Genomic DNA, 12,539 nt, shown 5'->3' with positions numbered 1-12,539 from the left:
TTTTTTGCGGAGGAGGAGGAGGGGAAGCGATATACACACACGCACGCACACAAGCGTACACACACACACACACATACACACACACGCACACACACACACACACACACACACACACACACACACACACACACACACACACACACACACACACACACACACACACACACACACACACAGCTGAGCTCCAATGCAAGGCAGTCGTCTGTCTGCCCATAGGCCCTGCTACTCACTGCCAAGCCTGCGGAGGCAGAAGCAATGTGACCTAGACGACAGCCAGGCAGCTGGCCCGCCCACTTTTCAGCAGCAGCCAACGGCGGATGCAACAGAAACCAATAATCGGGGTGTACTGAGAGAGCCTTGGTTGAATACCAATTACATAGTTCGGGTCATGGCTGGGTAAACCCTGACTCGTTTAGCCCGCTGCCTGCTTCCATGACCAATGCTTTGGCCCCTGCAACACTAGACCAAGTGGAATCTTATTTATTTGGAATTCCATGATTTGAAATAGCATTGCAGTTCACACACATTTACATTGCTGTACACGCTGACTAACATTATCTCACACATACTCACATTGAGGATCACCATACATACAAAAAAATACATTGGTGAGTCACGCATACACACACTCATATTGACTGTTATCCAATCCTGTGGAGGGGCTGTGCTACGATTTTCCCTCGTTGATGCTCTCATCCTTGGTGACATTTTGAAGAGTTCCATAGAGCCCTGATGATATGGTCACGGATGATGTTCAGCCAGTGTAGTAGATATTTGCGAGATACTTTTGACCATGTAGTGTATGTGGACATCTGCTCATCGAACATCTCATCCCAAAATCATGGGCATTAATATGGAGTTGGTCCACCCTAGATCAGCCTCCTCTCTTCTGAAAAGGCTGCCTACTAGATGTTGTAACTAGCTTCCATTCAGCCACAAGAGCATTAGTGAGGCCGGTCACTGATGTTAAGCAATTAGGTCTGGTGTTCCAGTTCATCCCAAATGTTTGATAGAGTTGAGGTGAGGGCTCTTTACACATTCACTGGAACTAAGGGGCCTAGCCCAAACCATGAAAAACAGCCCCAGACCATTATTCCTCCTCCACCAAACTTTACAGTTAGCACTATGCATTCGGGCAGGTAGTGTTCTCCTGGCGTCCACCGAACCCTGATTTGTCCGTCAGACTGCCAGATGGTGAAGCATGATTAATCACTACTGAGAACGCGTTTCCACTGCTCCAGAGTCCAATGGCGGCGTGCTTTACATCACTCTAGCTGACACTTGGCATTGCACATGGTGATCTTAAGCTTGTGTGAGGCTGCTCGACCATGGAAACCCATTTCATGAAGCTCCCGACAAACAGTTATTGTTGCTTCCAGAGACAATTTGGAACTCGGTAGGGAGTGTTGCAATCGAGGACACATTATTTTTCCTCGCTACGCGCTTCAGCACTCAGTGGTCACGTTCTGTTAGTTTGTGTGGTCTACCAATACGTGGCTCAGCCATTGCTCCAAGGCATTTCCACTTCACAATAGCAGCACTTACAGTTGACCAGCTTTAGCGCGGCAGTAATTTTAAGAACTGACTTGTTGGATAGGTGGCATCCTGTGACGGTGCCACGTTGAAAGTCACTGAGCTCTTCAGTAATGCCATTCTACTGCTAATGTTTGTCTATGGAGATTGCATGGCTGCGTGCTCAATTTTATACACCTGTCAGCAACTGGTGTGGCTGATATAGCCGAATCCACTCATTTGAAGGGGTGTCCACATACGTTTGTATATACAGTGCATTTGGAAAGTATTCAGACCCCTTTCCCTTTTCCATATTTTGTTACGTCACTAGCAGGTATCAAGGTAAGACCCAGATGCAGACCGTGTCGAGGTAACAATGTTTATTACAGCAACAGGGGCAAAGGTACAAGACGGCAGTCAGGGTCCGGTCAGGCAGAGGTTGGTAATCCAGAGGCGGGGCAAAGGAAGGCAGGCTCAGGGTCAGGGACAGGCAGAGTGGTCAGGCGGGCAGGCAAAATGTTAGGACAGGCAAGGGTCAAAAGAGAGACTGGAGAAAAGCCGGAGTTGACACAAAAATGCTGGTTGACTTGTCAACAGACAAACAGAGAACACAGGTATAAATACACAGGGGATAATGGGGAAGATGGGCGACACCTGGAGGGGGGTGGAGACAATCACAAAGACAGGTGAATCACATCAAAGTGTGATAGTTACAGCATTATTCTAAAATGTATTACATTTTTAAAAACACGTTTCAATCTACACACAATACCCCGTAATGGCAAAGCAGAAACATGTTTTTAGAAATGTTTGCAAATGTATAAAAAACAGAAAAACCCTTTGCTATGAGACTCGAAATTGAGCTCAGGTGCATCCTGTTTCCATTGATCATCCTTGTTTCTACAAATTGATTGGAGTCCACCTGTGGTAAATTCAATTGATTGGACATGATTTGGAAAGGCACATATAAGCAACTTTTATCCGAGACAGGATTGTGTCAAAGCACAGATCTGGGGAAGGGTACCAAAACATTTCTGCAGCAACGAAGGACAACAAGAACCCAGTGGCCTCCATCATTCTTAAATGGAAGAAGTTTGGAACCACCAAGACTCTCACCCGGCCAAACTGAGCAATTGGGGGAGAAGGGCCTTGGTCAGGGAGGTGACCAAGAATCTGATCGTCACTCTAACAGAGCTCCAGAGTTCCTATGTGGAGATGTGAGAACTTCCAGAAGGACAACCATCTTTGCAGCACTCCACCAATCAGGCCTTTGTGGTAGATTGGCCATAAAAGGCATATGACAGCCAGCTTGGAGTTTGCCAAAAGGCACCAAAAGGACTCTCAGACCAAGATTGAACTCTTTGGCCTGAATGCCAAGCATCACGCCTGGAGGAAACCTGGCACCACACCTATGTTGGTGGCAGCATCATGCTATGGGGATGTTTTTCAGTGGCAGGGACTGGAAGACTAGTCAGGGTCAAGGGAAAGATGAACAGAGCAAAGTGCAGAGAGATCCTTGATGAAAATCTGCTCCGGAGCACTCAGTACCTCAGACCAGGGCAAAGGTTTAACTTCCAACAGGATAACGATGCTAAGCACACAGCCAAGACAAAGCAGAAGTGGCTTCGGGGCAAGTCTCTCAATGTCCTTGAGTGGTCCAGCCAGAGCCCAGACTTGAACCTGATCAAACATCTCTGGAGAGACCTGAAAATATCTGTGCAGCGACACTCCCCATCCAACCTGACAGAGTTTGAGAGGATCTGCAGAGAAGAATGGGAGATACTCCCCAAATATAGGTGTTCAAATCTTGTAGCGTCATACCCAAGAAGACTCGAGGCTGTAATCACTGCCAAAGGTGCTTCAACAAACCACTGAGTAAAGGGTCTGAATACTTATGTAAATGTGATATTTCCATTTTTTTTTTTATAAATTTGCAAACATTTTTAAAAACCTGTAGTAGTTTGATGAGGGGGAAAAATAATTTAATACATTTTAGAATAAGGCTATAACCTAACAAAATGTGGAACAACTCAAGGGTTCTGAATACTTTCCGAATGCACTGTATAGTGTTTCTACCCAGAGGCTAGAAGGACAGCTTTTATTTTTTATTTAAGTAATGAAATCCTTGAAAAATCCCTCCTTCCCCAAATCATTGATTCTAAACTCATTGCTTCTCCACCATGTCCTGAGGAGGTAGAATGTGGAAAGCAGTGGTAGAATGCTGACTTCTGAAATGCTGGACCCATAGGAATCAACTGCAAGTTGAGAAACACCCTAATGAGGCCTGTGACTGCTGACTGAACCGAGTGTTGATTTATCCTGCTAGCAGGCTGGTTGTTTGTGGAACATGATATCCCTCTCCAATCTTCTCCAATACTAAGACTCTACCCTCTTAATTTATAATCAACTCCTGCACATGTACTAATCAGAGTAGCAAAGCTCCACAATAAGGCATTCACCCTACCTAATTGTACTGTAGCAGTCATGTTTGGCTGCATCTCAAATTCCACCATATTCCCTTGATACAGACTCTGGTCAAAAGCGGTGCACTATATAGAAGACATGGTGCCATTTGGGAAACAGTCCTTGTGTGTTGATGTCATTCCAAGAACATAGTCCCTGTACAGATATCTGCAGAATGATGCCTCTATCACATATTTAAAGAGATCAAGTTTCCCCTCGTACAGTATCTCCAATACTACAGTGAACCTCTCTCATCCAATAGCGTTTACATATGACACCCACTTTGAACTACCCATATTCCATTGGCCTGCTGATTTTTAAAAATGTCAAAAACATATGCATCCAAAGTAAAGGATGTGACTGGCTGGCTTCCTAACCACCCAAATTACATCCCTATTCCCTATGTAGGAGGTCCTTAGGGCGATGGTCAAAAGTAGTGCACTATATAGGGAATAGAGTGCCATTTGGGACGGACTACCAGACCCAGTGTTATCTACAGGCGCTCATTGTTGCTCTTCTTTCCAGACATCCACGATGAGAACGGGCTGAAGCCGGTCATGGTGTACATCCATGGTGGATCCTACATGGAGGGAACGGGGAACATGATCGATGGGAGTATCCTGGCGAGCTACGGAAACGTCATCGTAATCACCATAAACTACAGGCTCGGAGTGTTAGGTAAGTCACAGCATATAATTTGGGGTCTTCTTGGCGCTTTGTGATGTGTTTTTTATGAATTGAGCGATTCATCCATGTTGTGTGTTTGATGTGTGTTTTGGTTGGCTGTGGTACTGTAAATGCTGGCGATTCAAATTGTGAGGTTTATGTGGTATAATTTGTATTTTTCCATATGTGTATTCCGTATTTTCTCAACTGATGGCACAGCAGGAAATTAACCCATACAAATTGAATGGGGAGTAAATAGGATGAGGATTTTAAGATTTTGTTTTTACTTCTACCTGATTTGGCAGAAGTGGGACATCTCAGATAAGATTGCTCTAATAGTACAAGAGAGGAGAATGTGATGGTAGGAGAGAATATTTATCATAGGAGAGGTTTCTGGTAAAACAACGTTAAATGTTCCGACATGGAATTAAGCAATTTCCCCCCAGCATATCATCTCCTGTAACTCCAGTATGAACTCTGGGGATGATGGAGTCGGAGAGGTTATCAACCTGATAGGCTTTGTCATCCCAGTTCATAGTGATACTGTGCATGTTTTAGCAAATTATACTACACCTACGAATTAGAAGACATACAAACACTCAAGCTATACTGTCTTACTTGAGTGTTATGCTTGGTCCCTATATCTATTTTTACCAACAGCAATATTAGTCAGAAGCATCTGGAAGATTTATCCATGTCTATATTCTAAATCCACTGTACAGTACAGTTCGCTGTTCTTTCTGCAGTGTTCAGATAGACTCCTAATCTCGTCCACCAGCCGGCTCTGTCTCTTTCACACCTCTCTTGTCTATAAGTACAACACCTCACTGTCTATACATGGTAATAATTGAGCCTGGGGACGAGCTGAAACTATACCTGGTAGTTCCATGGAGACCAAGATGCTGAAGTGTTGTTAAGCCCATGAGAAAATAAAAAGCTACATCCAGGGTGTTCAATTCATATTCACACCCCGGTATCCACTGCTGCTCTGCTTTCCATTTGTTATGAAGCCGAGCTGTCTGCACCACTCGCTATATTTAGTGTCGCGATTGAGAGCCAGGGGGAAAAGGTGTTCTGGGAAAGTGTGCACTGCGGAAGAAAGTGAGAAAAGAAACGTAGAGAGAGGAGAAAGGAGGCCCTCGTTGAGTCTGTATCTCTGCTTCTTTGATAGACTGGTTGAGGAGAGAGATGAGGGGTGTGTGTGTGTGTGTGTGTGTGTGTGTGTGTGTGTGTGTGTGTGTGTGTGTGTGTGTGTGTGTGTGTGTGTGTGTGTGTGTGTGTGTGTGTGCACGTGTACATGTTTGTGTGTACCTATACATGCACACGTGTTTGTGTGTCTCTCAGAGTAGAGGTTCAGGCTAGAGCATCCCTCAGCTACATGGTCTCTATTCTCCCATATAAATAGAAATGCATTCATCCCAGGTAAAGATAAGGACCAGGAGGTTCATTCTCCTCACACCTTCCTCTCCCAGAACATTTGACAGTCTCTGCAAGATAGGCTAGTGTCTGAATAGTGTTTTCAGGTAGTCTAATGTCTGAACAGTGTGTTTAGGTAGTTTAATGTCTGAATAGTGTGTTCAGGTAGTCTAACGTCTGAACAGTGTGATCAGATAGTTTAATGTCTGAATAGTTTATTCAGGTAGTTTAATGTCTGAACAGTTTATTCAGGTAGTCTGATGTCTGAATAGTGTGTTCAGGTACTCTAATGTCTGAATAGTGTGTTCAGGTACTCTAATGTCTGAATAGTGTGATCAGATAGTTTAATTTCTGAATAGTTTATTCAGGTAGTCTAATGTCTGAATAGTGTGTTTAGGTAGTTTAATGTCTGAATAGTGTGTTCAGGTAGTCTAATGTCTGAATAGTGTGATCAGGTAGTCTAATGTCTGAAATGTTTATTCAGGTAGTCTAATGTCTGAAAAGTTTATTCAGGAAGTCTAATGTCTGAATAGTTTATTCAGGTAGTCTGATGTCTGAATAGTGTGTTCAGGTAGTCTAATGTCTGAATAGTTTATTCAGGTAGTCTGATGTCTGAATAGTGTGTTCAGGTAGTCTAATGTCCGAATAGTGTGTTCAGCTAGTCTAATGTCTGAATAGTGTGTTCAGGTAGTCTAATGTCTGAATAGTTTATTCAGGTAGTCTAATGTCTGAATAGTTTATTCAGGTAGTCTAACGTCTGAATAGTTTATTCAGGTAGTCTAACGTCTGAATAGTTTATTCAGGTAGTCTAATGTCTGAATAGTTTATTCAGGTAGTCTAATGTCTGAATAGTGTGATCAGGTAGTCTAATGTCTGAATAGTTTATTCAGGTAGTCTAATGTCTGAATAGTTTATTCAGGTAGTCTAATGTCTGAATAGTTTATTCAGGTAGTCTAATGTCTGAATAGTGTGATCAGATAGTCTCAGGTCATGAGGGTGTGTTGGTTTCCTATAAGGTCACATATACGAGGAGTAAACAGCAAAGCTTTGCGTTTTGAAATATGAAAAAAGAAAGGTCCTCATTTTGTGAACTTAATACACTTTCACACTGTATTGATTCATTAATTCAAACTAACTCAAGACTCTGCTGGGTTTGAAGATTCAATTAATTTTAAAAACAAGAGAAGTGTTATATTATGTAACCAACCAGTGCTATATTATGTAACCAACTGTCATGGTGACGGATGGTATCTTTAGCCTCTTAATCTCACAAATGCACAGAAGGATGGCATGGTGTCCGAGTGTGTGTGAGATGGAATCAAAAGCAGTCAGTGGGTCATCTGTGCAGTGTGTGTGTGTGTGTGCGTGCGCGTGTATCTCCGGCAGCATCTCCGACTCTGTATCCAGTGGCTGGCCCTGGCTGTGGCCGCATTGGTACCATGCCATGCCTCCACGCTGCTTTCGTAACACTGCACCATCTGTGTCCAAGCGCCACATGGGCCGATCTGTGTGACGAGCTCTCCCTGAGCTCCATTACTCTGAGCTGGGATGTGTCAGAGCCACATGGCACTGCGCTCCTCTCCTCCTCTCTCCATCCTATTATGGCGAGACGTGAGGGGCCTGCTGATGTCTCCCTGATACAGACACATGTGTCTTGTCTGCCTTCACTTAACCCTTCCCATCCTCACCTTCCCCCACACCATCTCTGCCTATCTCTTTCTCTCTATTTCTGTCTCTCGTTCTCTCTCTCTCGCTCTCTCTCGCTCTCTCTCTGCCTGGTAAACGCAGGTTCTGAGTGTTTGGCATCTAGGTCTTAAAATACAATTTAATACCAACTTAATCCTGTCCTGATATAGGTCCAGATAAGGGCTTTTACACCCTTACAAGGTCTGGAAATATAACAGGGATTACCAATAGTTTGTTTTACTGGTGAATCAGTAATGGAATGGAAATGTTGTTTTGGGAACACGATACGTCCAACATTCTTGGCCTATTCAGTCAGATGAGTAGAACAATTTTAACACAATAGTATTTTAGCTGATTGATCTGAATTCAGTGTCCATATTAGGATAGCCTCTGCCTCAGTTGGACTTGTCAGTGTCCGTAGATCTTAAACAGCTTGAAACCTCTATTCATCCCTGCCCCTGCTGATTGTGTCAGCAGACACATATTTAACTGCAGTTTCCTGCACTCTGAAGAGGTTTACGAGAGAGAGCATTACATTTATTCAATACTATTATATCAAAGAAAATGTCATGTACAATTGTGTGTCTATTGTTGTATTTTTTGTTATATACAGTGGGGAGAACAAGTATTTGATACACTGCCGATTTTGCAGGTTTTCCTACTTACAAAGCATGTAGAGGTCTGTCATTTTTTATCATAGGTACACTTCAACTGTGAGAGACGGAATCTAAAACAAAAATCCAGAAAATCACATTGTATGATTTGTAAGTAATTGTATTTTATTGCATGACATAAGTATTTGATACATTAGAAAAGCAGAACTTAGTATTTGGTACAGAAACCTTTGTTTGCAATTACAGAGATTATACGTTTCCGGTAGTTGTTGACCAGGTTGGCACACACTACAGCAGGGATTTTGGCACACTCCTCCATACAGACCTTCTCCAGATCCTTCAGGTTTCAGGGCTGTCGCTGGGCAATACGGACTTTCAACTCCCTCTAAAGATTTTCTATTGGGTTCAGGTCTGGACACTGGCTAGGCCACTCCAGGACCTTGAGATGCTTCTTATGGAGACACTCCTTAGTTGCCCTGACTGTGTGTTTCGGGTCATTGTCATGCTGGAAGACCCAGCCACGACCCATCTTCAATGCTCTTACTGAGGGAAGGAGGTTGTTGGCCAAGATCTCGCGATACATGGCCCCATCCATCCTCCCCTCAATACGGTGCAGCCGTCCTGTCCCCTTTGCAGAAAAGCATCCCCAAAGAATGATGTTTCCACCTCCATGCTTCACGGTTGGGATGGTGTTCTTGGGGTTGTACTCATCCTTCTTCTTCCTCCAAACACGGCGAGTGGAGTTTAAACCAAAAAACTATATTTTTGTCTCATCAGACCACATGACCTTCTCCCATTCCTCCTCTAGATCATCCAGATGGTCATTGGCAATCTTCAGACGGGCCTGGACATGCGCTGGCTTGAGCAGGGGGACCTTGCGTGCGCTGCAGGATTTTAATCCATGACGGCGTAGTGTGTTACTAATGGCTTTCTTTGAGACTGTGGTCCCAGCTCTCTTCAGGTCATTGACCAGGTCCGGCCTTGTAGTTCGGGGCTGATCCCTCACTTTCCTCATGATCATTGATGCCCCACGAGGTGAGATCTTGCATGACACCCAGACAGAGGGTGATTGACCGTCATCTTGAACTTCTTCCATTTTCTAATAATTGCGCCAACAGTTGTTGCCTTCTCACTAAGCTGCTTGCCTATTGTCCTGTAGCCCATCCCAGCCTTGTGCAGGTCTACTATTGTAACCCTGATGTCCTTACACAGCTCTCTGGTCTTGGCCATTGTGGAGAGGTTGGAGTCTGTTTGATTGAGTGTGTGGACAGGTGTCTTTTATACAGATAACGAGTTCAAACAGGTGCAGTTAATACAGGTAATGAGTGGAGAACAGGAGGGCTTCTTAAAGAAAAACTAACAGGTCTGTGAGAGCTGGAATTATTACTGGTTGGCAGGTGATCAAATACTTATGTCATGCAATAAAATGCAAATGAATTACTTAAAAATCATACAATGTGATTTTCTGGATTTTTGTTTTAGATTCCGTCTCTCACAGTTGAAGTGTACCTATGATAAAAATGACAGACCTCTACATGCTCTGTAAGTAGGAAAACCTGCAAAATCTGCAGTGTATCAAATACTTGTTCGTCGCAGAACAGCTATTTTCAGGTCTCCCCAGATACAGTATGTTCGATCGGGTTCAAGTTCAGGCTCTGGCTGAGCCATTCAAGGATATTCAGAGATTTGTCCTGAAGTCACTCCTGCGTTGCCTTGGCTGTTGGACTGTTGGAGATGAACCAGTCTGAGGTCCTGAGAGCTCTGGAGCAGGATTTCATCAAGGATCTCACTATACAGTGCTCCGTTCATCTTTCCCTCGATCCTGACTAGTCACCCAGTCTCTGCCGCTGAAAAACATCTCCACAGCATGATGCCACCACCACCATGCTTCGCCGTAGGGATGGTGTCAGGTTTCCTCCACTTGGCATTCAGGCCAAAGAGTTCAATCTTGGTTTTACCAGACCAGAGAATCTTGTTTCTCATGGTCTAAGAGTCCTTTAGGTGCCTTTTGGCAATCTCCAAGTGGGCTGTCATGTGCCTTTTACTGAAGAGTTGCTTTCGTCTGGCCACTCTATCATAAAAGCCTGATTGGTGGAGTGCTGCAGAGATGGTTGTCCTTCTGGAAGGTTCTCCCATCTCCACAGAGGAACTCTGGGGCTCTGTCAGAGTTATACACCTCCCCTACCAAGGCTCTTCACCCCAGATTGCTCAGTTTGGCTGGGCGGCCAGTTCTAGGTAGAGTCTTGGTGGTTCCAAACGTCTTCCATTTAAGAATGATGGCCACTGTGTTCTTGGGGACCTTCAATGCTACAGAAATGTTTTGGTATTTATTTACTAACTAACTAAACAAATCACAGAAATACATAATCAAACAATATAGTTATTGGTTACTAACACAATGCATTGATAAGTCCCTAGTGGGCTAAACCGGTATGACGGCTTGGTAGATAATGGAAAGGGGACAGATAAAAAAATTGGGAATGACAAAATGGATTCACTACACAGAGTTGATAATTAGATTAATTGAAATGCTAATCCTTTGCACATGAGCGGCCGCTCATTCGGAAATAATTGTAATGTATATATTTACACCCGTATGCCGTTGTTGTCTTCTCTGTTGGAATCGCCGGTCCATCTGCTGGAGAGTCAGTTCATCAGAGAGTCTCTGGTTAACTTCCCCAGAAGTCACAATGTCTTTCATGGTTGTAGCTTTCTCCACGGCTCTGGATATTGTCTGTTGTAATGGATACGTCAGGCTTACAGATGGCTGTTCCATAGAATAGATTCTTCCGCGATTGTTGTTATTCTTCTCATTTCCAGCTGCAGACTAGTAATTCTACGTCTAGGATTTGCTCTTATTCTGTGGTGGTCGATAGTCTCAGAGTTGAATCATTTCCAGACGTGTAGCCAACACCACACTCTGTATGGTCTCCGTGGCCTATAGAGTTGTAGTTCTTAACCATTTCAACATGTAGCGTCAGCTGCATTTTTCTAGTCTAATGTTAATTTCGTCAAGAGTGGGTTTTATACACTTCTGAGAAAAGGGCGGTCCATGACGCTGTTGTAATGTCTACGCTCACGTGGGCGTGGCCACTGATTTGGTTAACTTTATATGAATACCCATATTTTCTCATTTAGAAGGTTAGTTTCATGTTTAATCACATACGTGTCACAATATTTAGATGCAAACCCCATAATTAAGAAGTGTACACACCCAGAGACACAGTAATGAGTGTTTCATGTCCTTCATGAGATCGCCAAATGAAACACACTCGTCATGACTGTCCCTTAAGTGTCCACGGACCACTCCCACATTCTCAAAAATATAAATATTGTTTAATTATTCAAACTTTTGATGTCCAATGGTCTCTCTGTGACCCACACTTAACATTCCAAACTCGAACATTACAGATCATAGAGGCAGCGTATTTTATGACCGCCCATAAAACAGCCGACCCCCCCCCCCCCTCTGTAGAGAGGACCTACTGTAACCTGACCCTTCAGATCGTCACGGGAGAGTTACGACAGGGGTATTGTGTGTAGATTGATGAAGATTTTTTATTTATTTAATCCATTTTAGAATCTGTAATGTAACAATATACTGAATACTATCCGAATGCACTGTAAGTATGTGATGTCTACGTTAATGTTTTAAATGTATGTATAAGGATGATTTAGATACAGACCACCAGTATTGACAGCTTCTATTCATCAATTAATCAAAACAAGATTAAGCAACAATGAAGGTTTTACTGTATGTTATAGATTTCAATAGTCTATAGGTTGCTCTGTATTAGTGTAGCCATAGCATCAGTGATATTGAGACAGAGATACATAAGAAAGATGCTGGTCAGTTCCTGGTCTCTTAATATTGACAAAGCATCATTTCAATGTCCTGAGATTCTGTCATGGAATCAGTTTGTTTGTGAACGTAAAGAAGAATTTGCGTACACACACTAGACACCACTGGCCACATCAACAACTGAGAGAGACAGTGAATGATGTGTCTCACAACAACATGTCGTGATTTTTTGTGTGGGGTTTTTCTATGCTGTTGTGTTTTATTAGGCTATTGTTGGTCTTTGGTGGTGGCCCTAGGGGCCCCCAGGGGGCCTAAACTCCACTCACACTGGGCCAAGGACAGCTAGTGCCAGGAGGAGGTCAGATCTGAACCCCCTGTTG

The 12,539-nt window shown here is 43.5% G+C and overlaps 1 protein-coding gene across 2 annotated transcripts in view; it reads left to right on the top strand.

Moving 5' to 3' along the window:
- The window catches only part of LOC109890632 (neuroligin-4, X-linked-like), a 69,915-nt gene that overhangs the window by 26,590 nt on the left and 30,786 nt on the right, over nucleotides 1-12,539 (top strand). For both annotated transcript variants that reach the window (XM_031824465.1, XM_031824464.1), the window contains one exon: nucleotides 4,501-4,653. In XM_031824465.1, coding sequence (XP_031680325.1) covers nucleotides 4,501-4,653 — 153 coding nt within the window. The remainder of the gene's footprint in view (nucleotides 1-4,500; nucleotides 4,654-12,539) is intronic.

The sequence above is a fragment of the Oncorhynchus kisutch genome, linkage group LG5, assembly GCF_002021735.2.
Source record: "Oncorhynchus kisutch isolate 150728-3 linkage group LG5, Okis_V2, whole genome shotgun sequence".
In the NCBI taxonomy this organism is placed as follows: Eukaryota; Metazoa; Chordata; class Actinopteri; order Salmoniformes; family Salmonidae; genus Oncorhynchus; species Oncorhynchus kisutch.
The sequence above is the reverse complement of the archived record's forward strand: the minus strand, read 5'-3'. Positions and strand labels throughout refer to the sequence as shown.